We start from the raw sequence: 26,261 nt of genomic DNA on the forward strand, positions 1-26,261 counted from the left end.
GAATACGGTGCGTCTCTGACCCAGCCGGCCCTCTCCTCGCGCACACACTCACCAAGTCATACGCGCCCCTCCGCCGTGGCCGTGGACGCCGCTCTCCCCAGGCACCAGGAGCTTTACGAGAGCGGGTGAGCGCCCGGGTCATCCCCGCCCCCGGCAGGTCCCCAGCGTCCGGCGCGCCAGGCAGGGCACGTGCGCCCCCCGGCTCCAACCTGCGCGCGGATGGGAGCATGATCTGTGCCCAGGCCGGGGCTGCCAAGGTAAGCGGGCTCCGGGCGGGGACTCTACCTACCGCCCCTTCCCCCGCCCTCCTCTGGGCGGCTTCCCCGCCGCTCCCGAGGCCCCGTCAGCGACCTCCCTCCCTAGGGCCCTGGATCCACCCTCCTCCCCACCCTCTTGCTTCTCCCGCGAGGTTCAATTGTCAGCTTGGGGCGTGCCGCCACCCGGGCTGGGCAGGCATCCCCGGGTGGCGACCCCGGCTTGGGTACGGCGGGCACACCGGGCCCTCCTGCCGGGCACGCAGAGAAACAAAGAAGCCCCCAAGCGGGTTCGCGGCGCCTCTCCCTCCCTCCCTCCCTCCCCGCCGGCGCCCTCCCAGTGGTGAGGAGGTATCAGGGGAGGGGGCGGAGAGACGTACGTAATCCCCCTTCCCAGCCCACACCCACCCCTTGTGAACCAAAGCCCTGGATTTGGGGTTTGCCTCGGGCTCCCTTTTGGGTTGGACAATTGTGTCCCAGGCAATGCCCTGGGTTAGCCGAGCGAGCGCCCGCAGCCCCGCAGGTGCTCGCTGGTGCTGGCTCAGGGGGCGCGTGGCAGGTGCGGCCCCTGCTCCCCTGGGTGGTGGCAGGCGGGGAGGTTGTGCGGCGCATCCAGGCTGCTCCAGCGCCGCCCCGTCCCCGGCCGCTCAGCCGGGCCTGCCAGCCGAGTTTCAGCTGGAGCTGCCGGTCATTTCGCCTACCGTATTGCGACCTGCACACAGGCGGGGAGGGAGCCGCTGGGAAAAACGCGTCCGGTTCATTTTTGGCTGGAGGTGCGTTTGTTCCTGCCGCTACATTCCTGGATCGTGACAGTGCAGCAAAATCCGAGGGCTCAAACCTTGTGGCCCCTCCGTCACCCGTTTCTCCAGGGCCTTCGGATTGCTCTGCCTCTTTGATGTCCCGGCCCCTTGGCAGATTTGCAGTGTGTGGGTGCGTGATCTGTCTGTCTGTCTTGCAAACAGAGGCTGGGCATCCTAAGTTCTTCCTGCCGAATTTCAGCGCGTGGGGTGATCTGGCAGGGACACAGGCTGCAGAGCTGCCCGGCTTCTTGTGGTTCCAGGCACAGCGCGCCCCAGTCTGCATTGGGCTGACACCAGCTAGCGTGTGGGGATTTTCCTAGTTGCTGAAGATATTATTTGACGTTGCTGTAGTTGTGTGCCTACTTCTCTTGGGATCTGCAGTGGTGCAATTCTCCTCTTGTTTTTATTTTTTTTCTCTTTGAAGAGGGAAAGCTGTGTTCAGCAGAAATGGATACAGGAAGAGCAGCATAGCTCAAAGACCAAGGGAGGCATCGTCTCTCTTTTCCTGGAATTTAAACGCGATTTAGGAGGGCAGATGCCCTACCCGAAAAGGCCAGCCTTTAAAGACCCCGGCAGTGTCGTGGCCCAAGGCATCTCAAAGCAGGTGGCCAGATCTGCGTTTCTCATCCGCGGACTAGCTCCGGCTGTGGCTCTTACGGTAATTCATCCTAGATCGGGGATTCATTTTGAAAATGTGTGTTTTCCACTAAGAAGGGATTAGAGTCCACATGTCTACCCGGTATGATGTGTGTGTCTGTTTGGTAGAGAGATAGAGTGTGCTAGAATTTCCTGTTGTCCTCTCCTGTTTCCTCCCTCCTCTGGAGTGTGGCATTGAGAAAACATAGCACTATTTTAATTCCTAGACCTACAGGCATGCCAGACTTCAGAGTGTTTTGCTTAATAAACCATGTTCTGACTAATTCTGGGATCCCAGGCTAGTGCAAGTTGGCAGCTTTGTGGAATGCTGGTTGTTTTTGTCTGGGGTACTTATTTCATGAAGGCGAATCACCTAAGTTTGTTCAGACTGTGACATTACTGGCTGGGTAAGGAGACCACATCCCAAGCTGGAACAGCCTATCAAGGCATCAGTATTGAGGGACTGCAGCCGCTGAGATGTGTGCGCAGAGCATCACTTGGTTCCTTTTACACTTCTGGCTTATAAGGATGGGTGTTTTCAAAGATTGTTTTAAGTTTTACCTTCTACGGTACTTGCATCAGATATGACTGTTAATATAGGAAATGCTAAAAGGCCAGATGTGACCATGGGAGGGCAGGCCTCTGCCGTCCCCTTCTTATCTGTAACGTAAGTTGGACTAGTTGATTTCTGTGGTTCCTTCCAGTTCCAGCATTGTATGATAATGGTAGAGAGGTAAGAAAAGTCACCCAATTTAGCAAGGCTAACTATAGCCCAAAACTATACGAGCAAACCACGGGTTGATTATAGAATGTATGGTTTATTTTGACACCTACATTTTTTTACCCCAGCATCTGCATTTTCCCCATAAATGCAATTAGCCAACAATTCAAACAGGTCATTTTTCTTTCCGCTATATCAAGAGATTTAATGGGGATTGGGGGGACAGAGAAGAATGTTGAATTAATTGGATAACAGATTTTCTCCTTATTGTGGCTTCATTATCGATTCCTGTCCCATCTCTTGTGGATAATCGAGAATGTAGCTTATTTCCGATCATTGATTTTGTTTGTCTGCTTTGAATGAAAGACTCTGGGTAGCTGTTTAATCCTACATAGCAATTGTCAGTAGCATCCAACTTACTTTCCCTGATCGAATTTGGTGTTGCTCATAAAACTTGCTAGGACTGTTGGCTGTTATAAAAATGATAAGGCAACAATTATTTTAAACAGGCAAGCAAAGTGTTTTCATGTGCTTATAGCAATTTTTACAATTTAGGGGTAGTTGGGGGTATTTGGTTAATGACATATGCTCATCCACACAATTTTCCCCAGTAGTGTGCTCTCTTTTTTTTTTTTTTTTAAGTTACGAACAAAATAACATCCTGGAATAACAGTACCTGCCGAGCGTAATGTATCACTTCCGGTCTTGTTTTTCCACAGCCTTTTCATCCACACCGCTAAGGCATCACCTATCATATTGCAGTTACATGAGTTGTGAACAGGCACAGTCCCCTGGTGTCACTCCTGGTGAGCTTCTTGAGGACAAGGGCGTTGTTAAATTCATCTCTCATCTCTCTGGCACCTCAGACTTTGCCCTGAGCACGGTGTGTTCTCAGGAATATTGACTGAGTGGGTTTCAGGTCAGGAAAATATCCTCTACTTGTTTAAGCAGGAAGTAGGTGGGAATTCTTCCCTTCGTGAATCAGATGGACGAATCAGAGAGGTTATGTAAGACGCTGAAGGGAACCAGTGAGCCGGGACTCAAATCCAGGCAGAGAGAGGTTCCAGCCCCACCCTCAGTAAAAAGCCATGTAGACTGCAAGTTCAGATCCTGCAGGTTGGGGCTCTTTATTTTTTGTTTTATTTTTATTTTTTAAATCTTTTCTTTTTTACTTATTTTTATTTTATTTTTTAAACTAAAAGCATTTTTTTAAAACTTTTTAAGACCTGGATTGTCCATTTTGACAAATCGAGCTGAGACAGAGAGAGTGGGGAAACCCCAAGCTGACCACTGCTCTGTTCTTGGTGTAGCCTTAGAAGGAAATGTGTCCAGCCCAAGCACTTTGTCCTCTTACCTGCATGTACACAGAAGGGATGAGCACCCCTCAGCCCTCCTTCTCTCCACGTCTTGGTCCCACCACCCAGAGCTTGCCAGGATGATGGAGTCATCCAGGGAAAGCCACTGATGGACCCATTGTTTGTTCAAATCACATTTAACCACCTTCAGCTGAGCTTCTGAAACAAACCAGCAGTTAGCCCATAGACAACCCTTGTTGCTGGCCAGCCCACCCTGACGGGATCTCCCATCAGAGAGACCCCTGCTTCTCTCCCATCACCTCCTTCCTTTCCATCTTAGAAAACAGGACAGGTTATGGTTAGGAAACCAGGAAGTTAAGTGCCCACGTGTCATTTCTAAAATTCAGTCCTGGGCATGTTTGCTGTTCATAGACTTTTAGAGGAAAAGGTGTGATATATTCAGAGGGGTGTTTATCAAGACACTTTTCCTCTCTGAGGTTTACTTTCTTCTTCCTTAAAAGTAGGGAGTTGAACCAGGTAATCCCAAAGGATTAACGCCATGATTCTGTGATTGTTTTTCTTGGTTTATGCAATTGTGTCAGTTGGAGAGCAAAAAATATCAGCGAGAATTTAACTTTGCGATACATAGAGTAGAAATACTTAAGGCCACATATGTCAGCTTCTGGTTATCTCATAATCCCTTTGAGCCCTCTGTTAACACTCTTCTTTATAAGTATAGTAATTCTTTCTTATTTGTAAAACTTGCTGTATTAAAGGCAAAGGTTTGTGGCAGTTCCTGATCCCAGTGAGGAGGGCAGTGGTGGAAGAACACATCATCTCCAAATCCTGGATCAAATTTTAGAGTTTTAGGGTTTGATGGTCAAATGTTCCAAGAGCTACTGTAAAAGCATTTTTATTCTGGTCATTGAGTGTGTCTCCCAGCTGAGTAACTAACTCTTGCATTCAAAAGTATTCCCTTTTTATGGCTGAGAAGAACCTAGGGGTAAGACAGGAATAAAGACACAGACCTACTAGAGAATAGACTTGAGGATATGGGGAGGAGGAAGGGTAAGCTGTGACAAAGCGAGAGAGAGGCATGGACATATATACACTACCAAACGTAAGGTAGATAGCTAGTGGGAAGCAGCCGCATAGCACAGGGAGATCAGCTCGGTGCTTTGTGACCACCTAGAGGGGTGGGATAGGGAGGGTGGGAGGGAGGGAGACGCAAGAGGGAAGAGATATGGGAACAGATGTATATGTATAACTGATTCACTTTGTTATAAAGCAGAAATTAACACACCGTTGTAAAGCAATTATACTCAAATAAAGATGTAAAAACAAAAAACAAAAAACAAACAAACAAACAAAAAAGTATTCCCTGAGGGCTTCCCTGGTGGCGCAGTGGTTGAGAGTCCACTTGCCGATGCAGGGGACACGGGTTCGTGCCCCGGTCCAGGAAGATCCCACATGCCGCAGAGCAGCTGGGCCCGTGAGCCATGGCCACTGAGCCTGCGTGTCCGTAGCCTGTGCTCCGCAATGGGAGAGGCCACAGCAGTGAGAGGCCCATGTACCACACACACACACACACACACACACAAAAAAAAAAGTATTCCCTGAGATTCATCCAACAACGTCCCTTTCCACTTCTGTCTGCTTCTCATTTTGCTCTTTCTTGGTTTTTTTCCTCCTTAACTCTGCTGATCTCCTATCCCACCCATAAAACATATGCCTCTAGTAGCACTGCCCACCCTGCCCCACCAAATGCAGGTGTCGAAGCCTCATAACTTTCCTCCTTGTCGCAGCCTTTCCTTTCTTCATGAGTTTTGCTTCTCAAGTTAAGATACAAAGGGGGGTAGAGGCAGACCTGCTCGTCAGCTCATTGGGCTTATAGTAGTTGTGTGTGCCTCACAGACTTTCTGACCACCGGGTCTTTCTGTCTTAAAGCCTCCTTAAGCACTTCAGGAAACAAAGCACTAGATAGATGTTTTATATATCTCACTCCATAATATTTGGATGTGTGGGTATCGGTAAGTGGCTGTCACGTTCTATAACATGGGCACTGTAGGGAAAATAAGTAGTTGGTGTGGGATGACAATAATACTGCTGCTTCTTGGCCAGACATCCCAAGGACCACTAAGCTCCCAGGTCACTGGAGAAAACATCTGGATTCCATAGCAACAAGTGATGTGCGCTGTTCACAGGATTAGTTCAGAACCCACCTGATTTATTGGCCCCAAGTTTGAAGCACACGGGAGGACTGAAAAATGAGGAAATACTGTACAGTTGGGCTCTGCTGGTGTTATCAGGCACCTATGGCATTGCAATATCTTGGGGAGAATTCAGTGGCTGGAGCTTAAACCGGTATTGGAGGGGGGCAGGTGGGGAGAGCTGGGAAAGGACGCCATCTGTGCCCATGATGACGAATGTTATCATGGAGACTTCATGCGGGGTCCCTTTTATATATTTAGTAGAGCAGATTTTCCCTTTCACACTTTCTAGATCTATTTGTATGGCACAGATGTCAGGGAAATATCATGCGTGTGAAAGAAAAAAAAAAAAAAACAAGGACCAGAATTCACATCCACGGCCGCGGATTGTAATTCAATCACTTTGTCCTTAAATCGACACCCATTTAACTTGTACAAACATTTCCTGCTTTTGTTTTCAGGGTTTAAGGCACAGCAGTTTCAGAAACAGAAATCTCAGTCCTACACATTATTGAAATTCAGAGATTCAGGTTAAGGGGAGAAAAAGATGGGGAGACTAGAAATAAACACATTAGACCTTGCTTGCTTACTGTCAATAGCAAAGCTAATGGACCCACGAGCTATTCATCATCTTCCTTCCTGTAATACACTGACCAGCCGAAAAACTACAGAACACAATCAATAGATTTTTATCCTTAAAAGGACTTCCCTTTTTCTTTACTGTTATTCCTAATCGCCTTTGCCATAAAAACTTAAAACTACTTAATTAACAAATGTTTCCCTCTATTCTGAGCACAAGTTATTTTTGTGGAAACATGGGTTTTCTCCACTCTCTCCATCTCAGGCTGTTAAGACACATTTTAATGTATAATGTTTGATTTAGACAAATAACACATTTAACACACATGTAGATTATGAAGCAAAGCAAAACAAATACCCGCCATGCAGCCTGAGACCAGAGCACCGTCCGTTCCTTTGAGGCTCTCTTGGTGCCCCTGTCTCATAGCTCCCTCGGCCTTTCTCGGCAGCACCCCAGCCAGGCTCCTGTCCCCATCCATCCCTTCCACTCTTCCCATGACAGTCACCAGTGCTGTCTGCCCTGTGGAGGACAAGACGGTTCTCCATCTCTCAGCCGCATCTCGCACCGAGGACCACTCCCTCTTTCTCGAGCCCCTGGCTTCTAGGACACTGGGTTCTCCAGGTTTTCCTGCTGCCTCTTTGGGTCTTCTTTCTCAGGCATTCTTGATGGCCCCTGAAGTTTTATCCCTACTGACCTACTGAATTTTGATCTCTACATGATGGAATTCTGCAGGACTTGGCTCTCAGGTCTCTTCGTACCTATATATTCCCGCCTTCGGTCTCAATACTGCCTTTATGCTGATGACCGTCAGGTTGTTTCCCGAGTCCTGACTCATTCCCGGAATGCCCGACTTGAATATGCCACCACCAGCACCTCCCCGTGAATGCCACGCATTCTTAAATTCATAGTGCAAAACACAACTCCGGATTTTCACTCCCCAAACCTGCTTCCCCTGCAGTGATCTCTGTAAGCGGCAGCTCTGTTTTTCCAGTTGCTCAGGCCAAATGCCCGAGTCCCCTGATTTCTCTCTCTCTCTCTCTCTCTCTCTCTCTCTCTCTCTCACCCAAATCTAGTTTTCAGTAGATGATTCTTCTTCCACCTCACCCACTCCATCCAGGACCACCACCCCTAACTAAGCTACCACGATTGCTTGACTTTTGCACTTGACTCCTAACCAGTTTCCTGCGTTTCTTGCCCATCTGCAATCTAGTCTCTATACAGCAGCCCAAGTGATCATTCAGTCACTCAATAAATATTGACTAAATATCTTCCATGCATCAGGCATTATTTTAAATGTTGGCATGTAACGTAAACATGACACAAACAGTCACAAATCCCTGTTATATCTTTGCCCACAATCCCCCAGTGGTTCCATCCTGCTCAAAATGAAATCTGGACCCCTTACTTGGCCTCCAAGGCTCTATATACCTGGGCCTACAGCTCCTGCCTCACTCTCTCTTCATCCTGCTCACTGGGCCCAGTCTCGTGTTCTTCCTAGAATATGCCAGGCACATCCTCATCTCACACGCTGTTCCCTCGACCGAGGGGATCTCTCCCAGCTCCCTGAACTTGCCCCCTCAGTTAATGAAATAGCAAACCTTCAGGAAGGCTTTCCTTGACCCTCTGTTTACACTGTGCCATCTACCTCCCCTCTTTCCTCACACCTCTTAGGACCACCTGCTTTGTTATGTATTTTCTTTTTATTTTTTGAATTTTATTTTATTTTATTTTTTCAGACAGCAGGTTCTTATTAGTTATCTGTTTTATACATATTAGTGTATATAAGTCAATCTCAGTCTCCCAATTCATCCCACCACCACCATCCCCACCCCCGCCTTCCCCCCTTGGTGTCCATATGTTTATTCTCTACATCTGTGTCTCTATTTCTCCCTTGCAAACAGGTTCATCTATATGATTTTGCTAGATTCCACCTATATGCGTTAATATACGATATCTGTTTTTCTCATTCGGCCATACGTCACTCTGTATGACAGTCTCTAGATCCATCAACATCTCTACAAATGACCCAACTTCGTTCCATTTTATGGCTGAGTAATATTCCATTGTATATATGTACCACATCTTCTTTATCCATTTGCCTGTCGATGGGCATTTAGGTTGCTTCCATGACCTGGCTATTGTAAATAGTACTGCAATGAACATTGGGGTGCATGTGTCTTTTTGAATTATGGTTTCCTCTGGGCATATGCCCAGTAGTGGGATTGCTGGATCATATGGTCATTCTATTTTTAGTTTTTTAAGGAACCTCCATACTGTTCTCCATAGTGGCTGTATCAATTTACATTCCCACCAACAGTGCAAGAGGGTTCCCTTTTCTCCACACCCTCTCCAGCATTTGCTGTTTGTAGATTTTCTGATGATGCCCATTCTAACAGGTGTGAGGTGATATCTCATTGTAGTTTTGATTTGCATTTCTCTAATGATTAGTGATGTTGAGCATCCTTTCACGTGTTTGTTGGCAATCTGTATATCTTCTTTGGAGAAATGTCCATTTAGGTCTTCTGCCCATTTTTTGGTTGTTTGATTTTTTAATATTGAGCTACATGAGCTGTTTATATATTTTGAAGATTAATCCTTTGTCCATTAATTTGTTTGCAAATATTTTCTCCCATTCTGAGGGTTGTCTTTTCATCTTATTTATAGTTTTGTTTGCTGTACAAAAGCTTTTAAGTTTCATTAGGTCCCATTTATTTATTTTTGTTTTTATTTCCATTCCTCTAGGAGGTGGGTCAAAAAATATCTTGCTGTGATTTATGTCAAAGAGTGTTCTTCCTATGTTTTCCTCTAAGAGTTTTGTAGTGTCCAGTCTTACATTTAGGTCTTTAATCCATTTAGAATTTATTTTTGTGTATGGGGTTAGGGAGTGTTCTAATTTCATCCTTTTACATGTAGCTGTCCAGTTTTCCCAGCACCACTTATTGAAGAGGCTGTCTTCTCTCCATTGTACGTCCTTGTCTCCTTTGTCATAGATTGTTGACCATAGGTGCGTGGGTATATCTTTGGGCTTTCTATCCTGTTCCGTTGATCTATATTTCTGTTTTTGTGCCAGTACCATAATGTCTTGATTACTGTAGCTTTGTAGTATAGTCTGAACTCAGGGAGCCTGATTCCTCCAGCTCCATTTTTTTCCCTCAAGATTGCTTTGGGGTCTTTTGTGTCTCCATACAAATGTTAAGATTTTTTGCTCTAGTTCTGTAAAAAATGCCATTGGTAATTTGATAGGGATTGCATTGAATCTGTAGACTGCCTTGGGTAGTATAGTCATTTTCACAGTATTGATTCTTCCAATCCAAGAACATGGTATATATCTCTCCATCTGTTTGTATCACCTTTGATTTCTTTCATCAGTGTCTTATAGTTTTCTGAGTACAGGTCTTTTGTCTCCCTAGGTAGGTTTATTCCTAGGCATTTTATTCTTTTTGTTGCAGTGGTGAATGGGATTGTTTCCTTAATTTCTCTTTCTAATCTTTCATTGTTAGTGTATAGGAATGCAAGAGATTTCTGTGTGTTAATTTTGTATCCTGCAACTTTACCAAATTCATTGATTAGCTCTAGTAGTTTTCTGGTAGCATCTTTAGGATTCTCTATGTATAATATCATGTCATCTGCAAACAGTGACAGTTTTACTTCTTCTTTTCAAATTTGTATTCCTTTTATTTCTTTTTCTTCTCTGATTGCTGTGGCTAGGACTTCCAAAACTATGTTGAATAATAGTGGTGAGAGTGGACATCCTTGTCTTCTTCCTGATCTTAGAGGGATTGCTTTCAGTTTTTCACCATTGAGAATAAAGTTTGCTGTGGGTTTGTCATATATGGCCTTTATTATGTTGAGGTAGGTTCCCTCTATGCCCACTTTCTGAAGAGTTTTTATCATAAATCGGCACTGAATTTTGTCAAAAGAGTTTTCTGCATCTATTGAGATGATCATATGGTTTTCATTCTTCAATTTGTTAATATGATGTATCACATTGTTTGATTTGCATATATTGAAGAATCCTTGCATCCTGGGATAAATCCCACTTGATCATGGTGTATGATCCTTTTAATGTGCTGTTGGATTCTGTTTATTAGTATTTTGTTAAGGATTTTTGCATCTATATTCATCAGTGATATTGGTCTGTAATTTTCTTTTTTGTAGTATCTTTGTCTGGTTTTGGTATCAGGGTGATGGTGGCCTCATAGAATGAGTTTGGGAGTGTTCCTTCCGCTGCAAATTTTTGGAAGAGTTTGAGAAAGATGGGTGTTAGCTCTTCTCTAAATGTTTGATAGAATTCAGCTGTGAAGACATCTGGTCCTGGACTTTTGTTTGAGAAAGATGGTGTTTGCTCTTCTCTACATGTTTGATAGAATTCAGCTGTGAAGATATCTGGTCTTGGACTTTTTTTTGTTGGGAGATTTTTAATCACAGTTTCAATTTCGTTACTTGTGATTGGTCTGTTCATATTTTCTATTTCTTCCTGGTTCAGTCTTGGAAGATTATACCTTTCTAAGAATTTGTCCATTTCTTCCAGGTTGTCAATTTTATTGGCATAGAGTTGCTTGTAGTAGTCTCTTATGATGCTTTGTATTTCTGCAGTGTTCGTTGTAACTTCTCCTTTTTCATTTCTAATATTATTGACCTGAGTCCTCTCCCTTTTTTCTTTCTTTCTTTTTTTTTTTTTGAGGTACGTGGTCCTCTCACTGCCATGGCCTCCCCCGTTGCAGAGCACAGGCTCCAGACGTGCAGACTCAGCAGCCATGGCTCACGGGCCCAGCTGCTCCGTGGCATGTGGGATCCTCCCGGATGGGGGCACGAACCCACATCCCCTGCATCGACAGGCAGACTCTCAACCACTGCGCCACCAGGGAAGCCTGGTGCATATATATTTATAATAGTTATATCTTCTTCTTGGATTGATCCCTTGCCTTGATCATTATGTAGCGTCCTTCCTTGTTTCCTGTCACATTCTTTATTTTAAAGTCTATTTTGTCTGATATGAGAATTGCTACTCCAGCTTTCTTTTGATTTCCATTTGCATGGAATGTCTTTTTCAATCCCCTCACTTTCAGTCTGTATGTGTCCCTAGGTCTGAAGTGGGTCTCTTGTAGACAGCATATATATGGGTCTTGTTTTTGTATCCATTCAGCGAGCCTGTGTATTTTGTTTTTTTTTTGTTTGTTTTTTGTTTTTTGTTTTTTGTTTTTAAAATGAATAACCAAGTGTTTTAATGGACATCAGATGATCAAAACAACAAACCCTGGGAACATAGAAAAAATATAAATAAAGATATGAGCTGAACTTAATACAACAGAAAACGTATAAAATTGAGGTGATTTAGTAAGTCCAAAGAATATTCTTTGAAAAGATTTAAAAGACACACTTTGATTAAGGAAAACAAAAACATAAGTAAAGAATATACAGAAAGAATCAGGACAATGTTATAGCAGAGAATATATGAAATGCAAGTAAATTTGAACATTTCTGTAAAGGGGACCATTTCCTAGCTACTAAAGTTGACCAAAACTGACACAAGAGGAAATCATTGAAGGTCATCATGTCTGCCCTTGGCATTCTCGGAACGCCCTGGCCTCAGAATGCAGCATCGGTAGTCCATGGTAACCTTTCCACTCAGGCCGCACTCTTTGTTGAAGTGTGTGTGGAACGTGTCCTCGCAGTACACCTCGCTGCACAGCTAACCATAGGACTGGGCATCGTACCTTCCTGCCAGGTGACCGAAGTTCGCAGGCAGATGGGTCCCTGGGACCAACGCGGAGAGACTCCTGCCCTGACCACAGTTCGACCACAGCTGCTGCCCCAGATCGGGGGCCGCAAAGCAGCCCTGTCTGAATCCCCTCCCTCTAGAGGGAGTATTGGACCAACACTTCTAAAAAATGGGGTCCTTGCGGGCAACTCATCGGAGGGACACAAATAAATCTTTGCCGACTTTCTCCTGAAGCTTACGAGCGTTCACACTTAAGCCTGTTACAATGTCAGCTGTTTAGCTAAACATGAGCTCATGATCTAAATTTACACAATAATGAAGAAATCAGCTACAAGTGGAGACAATCAGCAAAAACAATCAATATGAGAATTAGTTTCCCAAGGCCATCCATCAGATGTTGGAATAATCAGGTGCAAGGCAGAAAATATACATAAAACTGGAACTGGAACAAGGAACAAGGATGTTTTCAAAGACTGGTAGGATCTCTAAAACATTTGTAAATTACATGTCATTGATAAAGCTAAATACTCAAAGGTTGTGTAATACAACAGATTAATCATTGAGAAGAGTGAAATTATGCAGTTTTGAAAACTATGGCAGGTCAGATTTTCTGCCTAATGATATAAGAAGATTTCTCTCAAAAATACACATTATTTCAAAGACTTATTGGCTGTGAAATAAGTTAAGGGTATTTCAAATGGCTTGTCTGCAAAGAAAGGTGAGATGTAGGGAATCACAGAAAGTCGAGGGGAAAATATGTCAATATATACATTGCTATATGGTGAACTAAGCCTTAGGCCAGCAACAATGGAGAGGACCTGACTCTTAGAAACTTACAAGTAAGCTGGAATCTTCAAAAGTTCAAATCTTTCTAAGTAAAAAGATTTATTAAAATGAATAACCAAGTGTTTTAATTGACATCAGATGATCAAAACAACAAACCCTGAGAACATAGAAAAAATATAAATAAAGATATGAGCAGAACTTAATACAACAGAAAACGTATAAAATTGAGGTGATTTAGTAAGTCCAAAGAATATTCTTTGAAAAGATTTAAAAGACACACTTTGATTAAGGAAAACAAAAACATAACTAAAGAATATACAGAAAGAATCAGGACAATGTTATAGCAGAGAATATATGAAATGCCAGTAAATTTGAATATTTCTGTAAAGGGGACCATTTCCTAGCTCTTAAAGTTGACCAAAACTGACACAAGAGGAAATCATTGAAGGTCATCATGTCTGCCCTTGGCATTCTCGGAACGCCCTGGCCTCAGAATGCAGCATCGGTAGTCCATGGTAACCTTTCCACTCAGGCGGACCTCTTTGTTGAAGTGTGTGTGGAACGTGTCCTCGCAGTACACCTCGCTGCACAGCTAACCATAGGACTGGGCATCGTACCTTCCTGCCAGGTGACCGAAGTTCGCAGGCAGATGGGTCCCCGGGACCAACGCGGAGAGGCTCCTGCCCTGACCACAGGTCGACCACAGCCGCTGCCCCAGATCGGGGACCGCAAAGCAGCCCTGTCTGAATCCCCTGCCTCTAGAGGGAGTATTGGACCAACACTTCTAAAAAATGGGGTCCTTGCGGGCAACTCATCGGAGGGACACAAATAAATCTTTGCCCGAGCCTGTGTATTTTGGTTGGAGCATTTAATCCATTCATATTTAAGGTAATTCTCAATATGTATGTTCCCATTACCATTTTCTTAATTGTTTTGGGTTTGTTTTCATAGGTCCTTTTCTTCTCTTGTGTTCCCCACTTAGAGAAGTTCCTTTAGCATTTATTGAGCTGGTTTGGTGGTGCTGAATTCTCTTAGCTTTTGCTTGTCTGTAAAGCTTCTGATTTCTCCGTTGAAGCTGAATGAGATCCTTGCTGGGTAGAGTAATCTTGGTTGTGGGTTCTTCCCTTTCATCACTTTAAGTATATCATGCCACTCCCTTCTGGCTTGTAGAGTTTCAGCTGAGAAATCAGCTGTTAACCTTATGGGAGTTCCCTTGTATGTTGTTTGTTGTTTTTCCCTTGTTGCTTTTAATAATTTTTCTTTGTCTTTAACTTTTGTCAACTTGATTACTATGTGTCTTAGCATGTTTCTCTTTGGGTTTATCCTGCCTGGGACTCTCTGCACTTCCTGGACTTGGGTGGCTATTTCCTTTCCCATGTTAGGGAAGTTTTCGATTATAATCTCTTCAAATATTTTCTTGGTACTTCCTCTCTCTCTTCTCCTTCTGAGACCCCTGTAATGTGAATGTTGGTGGGTTTAATTTTGTCCCAGCGGTCTCTTAGGCTGTCTTCATTTCTTTTCATTCTGTTTTCTTTATTCTGTTCCATGACAGTGAATTCCACCATTCTGTCTTCCAGGTCACTTATCCATTCTTCTGCCTCAGTTATTCTGCTATTGATTCCTTCTAGTGTAGTTTTCATTTCAGTTATTGTATTGTTCATCTCTGTTTGTTTGTTCTTTAATTCTTCTAAGTTTTTGTTCTTTAATTCTTTGAGGTCTTTGTTAAATATTTCTTGCATCTTCTCGATCTTTGCCTCCATTCGTTTTCCGAGGTCCTGAATCATCTTCACTATCATTATTCTGAATTCTTTTCCTGGAATGTTGCCTATCTCCATTTCATTTACTTGTTTTACTGGGGTTTTATCTTGTTCCTTCATCTGGTACATAGGCCTCTGACTTTTCATTTTGTCTATCTTTCTGTGAATGTGGTTATTGTTCCATAGCCTGCAGGATTGTAGTTCTTCTTCCTTCTGCTGTCTGTCTTCTGGTGAATGATGCTATCTAAGAGGCTTGTGGAAGTTTCCTGATGGGAGAGACTGGTAGTGGGCATAGCTGGCTGTTGCTCTGGTGGGCAGAGCTCAGTAAACTTTAATCCACTTGTCAGCTGATGGGTGGAGCTGATTTCCCTCCCTCTTGGTTGTTTGACCTGAGGTGACCAAGCACTGGAGGCTACAGACTCTTTGGTGGGGCTAATGGTAGACTCCAGGAGAGCTCATGCCAAGGAGTACTTCCCAGAACTTCTGCTGCCAGTGTCCTTGTCCCCACAGTGAGGAGAGCCTCCAACACTAGCCGGCAGGTCTGGTTCAGTCTCCTATGTATTCACTGCTCCTTCCCCCTGGGTCCTGATGCACACACTACTTGTGTGTGCCCTCCAAGAGTGGAGTCTCTATTTCCCCAGTCCTGTCAAAGTCCTGTAATCAAATCCCATTAGCTTTCAAAGTCTGATTCTCTGGGAATTCCACCTCCCCTTGCTGGACCCCCAGGTTGGGAAGCTTGACATTGGGCTCAGAACCTTCACTCCAGTGAGTGGACTTCTTTGGTATTATTGTTCTCCAGTTTGTGAGTCACCCACCCAGCAGTTATGGAATTTGATTTTATTGTGATTGTGCCCTTCCTACTGAAACTGTGCACCTCAGATTTGGACTTGAACCCACAGGCCGGGACTTGAACCTGACCAAAATCCTGACTGGGACTAGAACTGACACGGCTGGGACTCAAAGCCAGCCAAAACCCACAGTCTTCCAACTGAGATCAAACACCTTGTTTCATGACTTAATGAAGCTCAGGTTCTTGATGTCTCATTGAAGAAAGAATTCAGTGAGAGACAAAGTGATAGGTAAGAAGTGGATTTATTTAGAGAGAAACACACTCCACAGACAGAGTGTGGGCCACCTCAGAAAGTGAGAAAGGCACCAGGGTATGGGGTTGTCAGTTTTTATAGGGGTGGGTAATTTCATAGGCTAATGAGTGGGAGGAATGTTCCAGCTATTTTAGGAAGGGTTGGGGATTTCCAGAAATTGGGCCGCTGCCCACTTTTGATCCTTATGGTCAGTCTTGGAACTGTCATGGCACCTGTGGGTGTGTCATTTAGCTTGCTGATGTGAGCTTGCTGATTCTGAGGCTCAAGGTGTAGTGGTAAAAGTTGACTCATCCACCATCTTGGATCCATTTGGTTCTAATCAGTTTATGTCATGTCCTCTGTCTATGTCATTCTTTCAAAGGTTGTGCCCTGCCTCCTTCCCTCCTGTTTCACTACCGTCTCATTTCAACTTCTCCTTTGTCTTTGCATGTGGGGTATCTTTTTTGGTGAGTTCCAGTGTCTTCCTGTCAATGATTATTCAGCAGATAGTTGTGATTCTGCTGCTCTCACAAGAGGGAGTGAGCACATGTCCTTCTACTCGGCCATCTTGAACCAATCCGTTGTTATGTATTTTCTTTCTTATGTGTCTATTGTCTGTCTCCCCTTCTAACTTGTAAACTCATTCAGTCAGGGACCTGTCTCTTTGCCCAGTGCCTGGAACAGTGCTTGGAATATACTGGACATCCTTTACAGGATAAAAATCCCTTTAGAATCTGCTGGATTCGAGTTTGGATGGTATTTTTAGGCTTCTGGATCCTCTGAGAATACTTTTTCTTTTCCGTAACTATTTCCCCCACTCCTCAAGGTGGGCATTTTGTTGGTACTGGGTCTCTGTGTTGTTTATCCTGGCCAGTGTTCTCTGACAGTTAGAGCTCCAACTTGTCTGTCTTTGCTTCCTCCTCAACATCCAACAGGCAGCCACTTGTCACTCAGTTATTGTTGAATCGGTCCCTCCTATTTTTTTTTTTTTTTTTCGGTACGCGGGCCTCTCACTGTTGTGGCCTCTCCCGTTGCGGAGCACAGGCTCTGGATGCACAGGCTCAGCGGCCGTGGCTCACGGGCCCTGCCGCTCCGCGGCATGTGGGATCTTCCCAGACCGGGGCACGAACCCGTGTCCCCTGCATCGGCAGGCAGACTCTCAACCACTGCGCCACCAGGGAAGCCCCCTCCTATGTTTTTGTTTTGTTTTGTTTTTTAGCATCTTTATTGGAGTATAATTGCTTTACATTGTTGTGTTAGTTTCTGCTGTATAACAAAGTGAATCAGCTATACGTATACTTATATCCCCATATCCCCTCCTATGTTGTTATTGTTGTTGCCAGGACTTGATAAAACTGCTCTCTGCCCTCTGGTCTCTGCCTCCTCTGGGCCACTTGACTTTGTCATCTTCAATGTGAGCCTGCCATTCCTGTGTTCAAAACCCTGGGAGCCACCAAAGTCTATGCAATAAAGAACCAGCTCCCCAGGCTGGCCTCATAGGTCTGTGGGTTGTGGCCTGCCCTGTGCCCAGTGTACCATTTGACTTCAGCGACAGCGAAATGGATCTTTTTTCCATTTCTCTAAACATGCTCTGTGCTTTCCTATAATTACGTACCTTTTTCCTTATGCTTTTTCTACTCTTAGATTCCCCACTCCTCTATAAATCTACCCATTTTTAAGATCTATCCTAAACCTCACCTTGTAACAGAAGCCATCACTCAGTCTCCCAATAGATATGACTCTCCCACACTGAGCTTCCTCTGTGATGGGTATCATTGTATGCTCGTGACTAACTCTCCTGCCTTTTAGTCTCCCTACCAAATGATGACTCCCCAAGGTTAAGACTGTGTCACATTTATCTTAGTATCCTAAAGACACTTGTCCCAGTATCAGCCACTGCAGGTACTTCTCTGAACGTTAAATGAATGAGTTGAGAAGGTCTGTATTTTATTACTTCTAGAACAGCATTATACATCATGTGTGCATCCATGGAATGCGTATCATAATGGTAAGTAGAACAAGGAAGAGGTGAACTCTACAGGACAGGAATTTCTATCTGCTTTGTTCATTGATTCTCCTAAGTGCCAAGAACAGTGCTCGGTAACAGAACACAATAACTATTTAAAGACTGAATGCAGTTTACAGCTGGATGGCATCTTCAATTTCCAATATCCTTGTTATATGAATGAGCAAAACTGTGGACTGGAGAGGCTCTCCTGAGATCACACAGCTGGACAGGGAACTTGTTTTCTTCCATGAATAGTGTCAGAGCTGAAGTAAGAATGCCTGTTATCCTTTTCCAACACTGGTGATGCTCACCACTGTTGCTTCCTTACCAATACTGTGTGAGGGACTTCCTTCTTCAGAAGAAGCCTAACTTTTTAGATCATTTGAAAGAGGCAACAAAGTAGAAACAGCAGAATTTCAAAGGACTCGGAGACAACGTGTATTTGTTCCCACACTGGTTCTCTTTCTGCTTCTGTGGTCCATTCATTTTGCAAATGCAGATACCTGAGCAGATGTGGACCCTTGACTTTGGTGGGCTGTGCTTGGGACTCTTGCTTAAACTTGGATCGATGAGGTGGTCAGTGTGTCTCAGAATCTCTGCAGTGGTAGAAATAATTGGCAGTGAAGTTATCCACTCACAATTTCAATGGGGGCCTTATTGGCAATGCTACTCCCCATCTTTACAAAACTTCCAATGGCAATCTAGCACAGTTTCTGATGAGATATCTCCCACAGGAACTTTGTGAACATTCACCATCCTTTTGTTGCAAGCAAGTAAAATTTATCTTTCTTAGAAACATACATTCAAATCATAATGTGACTTCCCTGAGAAAAAGAGTTGAAAGTCACAAATTGTTATTTTCATCCTTTTCCCAGGATAGAGGAAAAATATCACCATATGCATACTGTCACACAGAGTGAAGTAAGTCAGAAAGAGAAAAACAAATATTGTATATTAACGCATATATGTGGAAGCTAGAAAAATGGTATAGATGAACTTATTTGCAAAACAGAAATAGAGACACAGATGTAGAGAACAGACGTGTGGATACCAAGGGGGAGTGGTGGGATGGATTGGGAGATTGGTATTGACACATATACACTACTATGTATAAAATAAGGAACTAAAAGAACAGACTGTATAGCACAGGGAACTCTACTGAATGCTCGGTGGTGACCTAAGTGGGAAGGAAATCCAAGGAAGAGGGAATGTATGTATACATGTGGCTGATTCACTTTGCTGTACAACAGGAACTAGCACAACATTGTAAAGGAACCATACTCCAATTAAAAAAAGTTAAAAATTAAAAAAATTTAAAAAAAGGAGGCTTTAGGCTTCTAATGAGAAATTTGACCAAGTGACTGTTGGATCACAAACAAAAATAAAAATTCATTATATGTATGTATACACACATTTATATATGCGAATATATAGAAATATATATGACAGAAATATATGTATATATATTTTTTAAATCCTTGTAAACTGTTTTCCAGTAATTTTCAATTACTCATTCACTCAGAAGACATTTCTTAAGCTTCTGTTATATGAGTATTTATGTTGTGTGTATAGTATAATATATACATACTATTATATGAGTATTATAAAAGTGTTTTTGTTGTGTGTGAGATTTTTCCATCCAGGCAAATCTGTTTACAGTTTAAGGTGAAAATGTGCAAAAGACGGGCTTCCCTGGTGGCGCAGTGGTTGAGAGTCCGCCTGCCAATGCAGGGGACACGGGTTCGTGCCCCGGTCTGGGAGGATCCCACATGCCACGGAGCGACTGGGCCTGTGAGCCATGGCCACTGAGCCTGCGCATCCGGAGCCTGTGCTCCGCAACGGGAGAGGCCACAACAGTGAGAGGCCCGCAAACCGCAAAAAAAAAAAAAAAAAAAAAAAAAATGTGCAAAAGACAAAGCAGAATTAAATCCCTGACATGGAGAAACATCTAGTTGTAGAAGGCAAACTGAAAAAGTTGTGTCCTTTAAGAGTGATTATTTTATTTTTCACACTATTAATGGAGCACCTATTATATACCAGACAGTGGACTGGGAACTGGATTACCGTGGTGAATAGATACACAGTCACATTCTTAGAGTGAGGTCCTCAAATTTACAGTATTGCTTCCTGGTCATTAAACAGACATCACCCTTGTCAGGGCCTTAGAACTTACTTACTATGATATTCTTTGATTAAGCTTAGTTTTACCAAAATTGAATGCTCCTGTCATTGATCTCAGGCACCTTAGGGCCAAGACACTGAGTCTGTTACCTGAGAGCTCACTGTTGTAGGAACATGCTCCCCTCCTGACTTGAAGCTTTGCCACAAATTTTCCTTTTCCCATTGATCCAGAGAATCTTCTGGAACAAGAAACACTTTTCTTTTCTTATCATACTCGCCACATGCTCTGGACCCACAGGCTCCCAGGACCAGGTGAAGTGAATGGCCTGGCTTGGTGCACAAGTGGTGTCTGATATTCACAGACTACACTGAACGCCAGGCCCCAGCCTGCTTGCCTACCTTATGCTGTGAAATAGTGATATCGAAGCTCTTCAGGTGGGGTGGGATGCTGGTTGGGAGAGGAGTGGAAGCAAGATGACCAAAGGCCAGATGCTTCTCTCTAGAGGTCTGCGTCTTGCTCTTGCTTTAATGGTGTAGATGATGCTAACCTGGCATCGTTTTTAGTTTCTTGGAGAAAGCATTGAATGAAGCATTTCATCTGGATAGAGAAAGTTCAGGGTTTACAGCAAGAGAAATAAAACAAATCTAAACCTACATTGTATGGGAGTGGGAGTGATTGGGGAGGGTAGGAATTGGGTAGGAGAAGTGTCAAGCGCACCCATAGTTCTGTGGTCCTGACCTCTCCCCTTTTCCAGGGTTCATTTTTCTCTACTGAATAGTGTAATGGATGTGCTATTTTTACAGAAACATTAAGCTTTGGGACAGGATTTTTTTCTTAATTTTTAGAACTCTCGCCTTTGAAATTTCATTTTAGAGGCAAAAGAGTGAATGGCTTTGTTTTTACATTTAGCATGTCTTGGTATGAATTTGCAAATTGCTTTTGAGAGATCCAGATATTTTATTTTTCAAATCTATTTTGTTTCAAAGTGTTATTAGCAGGTGGAACTCATGACTTCAGGCATTTTTCAGGCAATGAGCTCAGTGAGATTTGAAAATTAGCTAAGCCATTTATAGATTCATGGAATGCTGGCTGGGCAAGGAACCTAAGCCATATCCCACTTAACCCCCTAATATTTCACGTGATGAAACAGCCAGCTCCAGGGTCACAGAACTTACACGTGTTAAACCTGAGATGGGAAGCTGTCTCTGGGCTCCTGGCTCAGTGTTCTGCAGCATTCTTTGCTAGCTCATCTAGATCAGAGCAGGAAACTTGGATATCCTTGGGGTCTGGGCAGATGTGGGTTTCAGGGTTGGGGGGGGCGGGTAGGGGGACTGGACCAGGAGCTCATGCTTGTTAGTCAGCTTCAAGCCAACTGTTGGCATGTGGATGGTGATCCAATGTTAGTAATTCTTCTGATTTTTCTAAGAAAACCAAAAGACTAGATATTTAAGAGAAATGTTATGATTTCAAGATTTTTTTTACTAAGTGAATTCAATGATTTTACAATACTCAGTGGGCCCATCCAGGCATAACTGTAAATCTCCAATTTTCAACTTCTCCTCTAGGAAAACTGTGTTTTGAGGATTTCTAAGGTGGAAAGAAAGGACCATGATCATGGCTTCAAATATTTAAAATCTGAAAGGTGGCAAAGGTACTTGCTCCAAGTCCAGAAAACAACTAGTGGGCAGAGGATATTGGCTCAATCATAAGTATTTTCTGTTACTCAGAATTATTATTTTTTTTTTGCTTTATAACAAATTTAATCAGTTATACATATACATATGTTTCCATATCCCCTCGCTTTTGCGTCTCCCTCCCACCCTCCCTATCCCACCCCTCCAGGTGGTCACAAAGCACCGAGCTGATCTCCCTGTGCTATGCGGCTGCTTCCCACTAGCTATCTACCTTACGTTTGGTAGTGTATATATGTCCATGCCGCTCTTTCACTTTGTCACAGCTTACCCTTCCCCCTCCCCATATCCTCAAGTCCATTCTCTAGTAGGTCTGTGTCTTTATTCCTGTCTTACCCCTATGTTCTTCATGACATATTTTTTTCTTAAATTCCATATATATGTGTCAGCATACAGTATTTGTCTTTCTCTTTCTGACTTACTTCACTCTGTATGACAGACTCTAGGTCCATCCACCTCATTACAAATAGCTCAATTTCATTTCTTTTTATGGCTGAGTAATATTCCATTGTATAAATGTGCCACATCTTCTTTACCCATTCATCCGATGATGGACACTTAGGTTGTTTCCATCTCTGGGCTATTGTAAATAGGGCTGCTATGAACATTTTGGTACATGTCTCTTTTTGAATTATGGTTTTCTCAGGGTATATGCCCAGTAGTGGGATTGCTGGGTCATATGGTAGTTCTATTTTTAGTTTTTTAAGGAACCTCCATACCGTTCTCCATAGTGGCTGTACCAATTCACATTCCCACCAGCAGTGCAAGAGTGTTCCCTTTTCTCCACACCCTCTCCAACATTTATTGTTTCTAGATTTTTTGATGATGGCCATTCTGACTGGTGTGAGATGATATCTCATTGTAGTTTTGATTTGCATTTCTCTAATGAGTAAAGACATTGAGCATCCTTTCATGTGTTTGTTGGCAGTCTGTATATCTTCTTTGGAGAAATGTCTATTTAGGTCTTCTGCCCATTTTTGGATTGGGTTGTTTGTTTTTTTGTTATTGAGCTGCATGAGCTGCTTATAAATTTTGGAGATTAATCCTTTGTCAGTTGCTTCATTTGCAAATATTTTCTCCCATTCTGAGGGTTGTCTTTTGGTCTTGTTTATGGTTTCCTTTGCTGTGCAAAAGCTTTTAAGTTTCATTAGGTCCCATGTGTTTATTTTTGTCTTTATTTCCATTTCTCTAGGAGGTGGGTCAAAAAGGATCTTGCTGTGATTTATGTCATAGAGTGTTCTGCCTATGTTTTCCTCTAAGAGTTTGATAGTGTCTGGCCTTACATTTAGGTCTTTAATCCATTTTGAGCTTATTTTTGTGTATGGTGTTAGGGAGTGATCTAATCTCATACTTTTACATGTCCCTATCCAGTTTTCCCAGCACCACTTATTGAAGAGACTGTCCTTTCTCCACTGTACATTCCTGCCTCCTTTATCAAAGATAAGGTGACCATATGTCCATGGGTTTATCTCTGGGCTTTCTATCCTGTTCCATTGATCTATCTTTCTGTTTTTGTGCCAGTACCATACAGTCTTGATTACTGTAGCTTTGTAGTATAGTCTGAAGTCAGGGAGCCTGATTCCTCCAGCTCCATTTTTCGTTCTCAAGATTGCTTTGGCTATTCGGGGCCTTTTGTGTTTCCATACAAATTGTGAAATTTTTTGCTCTAGTTCTGTGAAAAATGCCAGTGGTAGTTTGATAGGGATTGCATTGAATCTGTAGATTGCTTTGGGTAGTAGAGTCATTTTCACAATGTTGATTCTTCCAATCCAAGAACATGGTACATCTCTCCATCTATTTGTATCATCTTTAATTTCTTTCATCAGTGTCTTATGATTTTCTGCATACAGGTCTTTTGTCTCCTTAGGTAGGTTTATTCCTAGATATTTTATTCTTTTTGTTGCAATGCTAAATGGGAGTGTTTCCTTGATTTCACTTTCAGATTTTTCATCATTAGTATATAGGAATGCCAGAGATTTCTGTGCATTAATTTTGTATCCTGCAACTTTACCAAATTCATTGATTAGCTCTAGTAGTTTTCTGGTAGCATCTTTAGGATTCTCTATGTATAGTATCATGTCATCTGCAAACAGTGACAGCTTTCCTTCTTCTTTTCCAATTTGGATTCCTTTTATTTCCTTTTCTTCTCTGATTGCTGTGGCTAAAACTTCCAAAACTAGGTTGAATAAGAGTGGTGAGAGTGGGCAACCTTGTCTTGTTCCTGATCTTAGTGGAAATGGTTTCAGTTTTTCACCATTGAGGACGATGCTGGCTGTGGGTTTGTCATATATGGCCTTTATTATGTTGAGGAAAGTTCCCTCTATGCCTACTTTCTGCAGGGTTTTTATCATAAATGGGTGTTGAATTTTGTCGAAAGCTTTCTCTGCATCTATTGAGATGATCATATGGTTTTTCTCCTTCAATTTGTTAATATGGTGTATCACGTTGATTGATTTGCGTATATTGAAGAATCCTTGTATTCCTGGAATAAACCCCACTTGATCATGGTGTATGATCCTTTTAATGTGCTGTTGGATTCTGTTTGCTAGTATTTTGTTGAGGATTTTTGCATCTATGTTCATCAGTGATATTGGCCTGTAGTTTTCTTTCTTTGTGACATCCTTGTCTGGTTTTGGTATCAAGGTGATGGTGGCCTCGTAGAATGAGTTTGGAAGTGTTCCTCCCTCTGCTATATTTTGGAAGAGTTTGAGAAGGATAGGTGTTAGCTCTTCTCTAAATGCTTGATAGAATTCTCCTGTGAAGCCATCTGGTCCTGGGCTTTTGTTTGTTGGAAGATTTTTTATCACAATTTCAATTTCAGCGCTTGTGATTGGTCTGTTCATATTTTCTATTTCTTCCTGATTCAGTCTTGGCAGGTTGTGCATTTCTAAGAATTTGTCCATTTCTTCCAGGTTGTCCATTTTATTGGCATAGAGTTGCTTATAGTAATCTCTCATGATCTTTTGTATTTCTGCAGTGTCAGTTGTTACTTCTCCTTTTTCATTTCTAATTCTATTGATTTGAGTCTTCTCCCTTCTTTTCTTGATGAGTCTGGCTAATGGTTTATCAATTTTGTTTATCTTCTCAAAGAACCAGCTTTTAGTTTTATTGATCTTTGCTATCGTTTCCTTCATTTCTTTTTCATTTATTTCTGATCTGATTTTTATGATTTCTTTCCTTCTGCTAACTTTGGGATGTTTTTGTTCTTCTTTCTCTAATTGCTTTAGGTGCAAGGTTAGGTTGTTTATTTGAGATGTTTCCTGTTTCTTAAGGTGGGATTGTATTGCTATAAACTTCCCTCTTAGAACTGCTTTTGCTGCATCCCATAGGTTTTGGGTCATTGTGTCTCCATTGTCATTTGTTTCTAGGTATTTTTTAATTTCCTCTTTGATTTCTTCAGTGATCACTTCGTTATTAAGTAGTGTATTGTTTAGCCTCCATGTGTTTGTATTTTTTACAGCTCTTTTCCTGTAAGTGATATCTAGTCTCATAGCATTGTGGTCGGAAAAGATACTTGATACAATTTCAATTTTCTTAAATTTACCAAGGCTTGATTTGTGACCCAAGATATGATCTATCCTGGAGAATGTTCCATGAGCACTTGAGAAAAATGTGTATTCTGTTGTTTTTGGATGGAATGTCCTATAAATATCAATTAAGTCCATCTTGTTTAATGTATCATTTAAAGCTTGTGTTTCCTTATTTATTTTCATTTTGGATGATCTGTCCATTGGTGAAAGTGGGGTGTTAAAGTCCCCTACTATGATTGTGTTACTGTCGATTTCCCCTTTTATGGCTGTTAGTATTTGTGTTATGTATTGAGGTGCTCCTATGTTTGGTGCATAACTATTTACAATTGTTATATCTTCTTCTTGGATCGATCCCTTGATCATTATGTAGTGTCCTTCTTTGTCTTTTCTAGTAGTCTTTATTTTAAAGTCTATTTTGTCTGATATGAGAATTGCTACTCCAGCTTTCTTTTGGTTTCCATTTGCATGGAATATCTTTTTCCATCCCCTTACTTTCAGTCTGTATGTGTCTCTAGGTCTGAAGTGGGTCTCTTGTAGACAGCATATATATGGGTCTTGTTTTTGTATCCATTCAGCCAATCTGTGTCTTTTGGTGGGAGCATTTAGTCCATTTACATTTAAGGTAATTATCGATATGTATGTTCCTATTCCCATTTTCTTAAGTGTTTTGCGTTCGTTATTGTAGGTCTTTTCCTTCTGTTGTGTTTCTTGCCTAGAGAAGTTCCTTTTGCATTTGTTGTAAAGCTGGTTTGGTGGTGCTGAACTCTCTCAGCTTTTGCTTGTCTGTAAACGTTTTAATTTCTCCATCAAATCTGAATGAGATCCTTGCTGGGTAGAGTAATCTTGGTTGCAGGTTTTTCTCCTTCATCACTTTAAATATGTCCTGCCACTCCCTTCTGGCTTGTAGAGTTTCTGCTGAGAGATCAGCTGTTATCCTGATGGGGATTCCCTTGTGTGTTATTTGTTGTTTTTGCCTTGCTGCTTTTAATATGATTTCTTTGTGTTTAACTTTTGACAGTTTGATTAATATGTGTCTTGGCGTATTTCTCCTTGGATTTATTCTGTAT

General features: G+C 42.5%; 1 protein-coding gene across 2 annotated transcripts in view; it reads left to right on the forward strand.

Moving 5' to 3' along the window:
* Positions 1-200: 200 nt before the first annotated feature.
* Positions 201-26,261, forward strand: part of HECW1 (HECT, C2 and WW domain containing E3 ubiquitin protein ligase 1) — a gene marked incomplete at both ends in the record, with an annotated part of 620,984 nt that continues 594,923 nt past the window's right edge. The window contains one exon of one of the 2 annotated variants that reach the window (XM_079711607.1): positions 201-257. In XM_079711607.1, the coding sequence (XP_079567733.1) occupies positions 228-257 (30 nt within the window). Of the gene's footprint in view, positions 258-1,589; positions 1,713-26,261 lie in introns of those variants that run through there. The other variant, XM_079711606.1, reaches the window with a different exon arrangement.

Source organism: Hyperoodon ampullatus (assembly GCF_949752795.1).
Source record: "Hyperoodon ampullatus genome assembly, chromosome: 9".
In the NCBI taxonomy this organism is placed as follows: Eukaryota; Metazoa; Chordata; class Mammalia; order Artiodactyla; family Ziphiidae; genus Hyperoodon; species Hyperoodon ampullatus.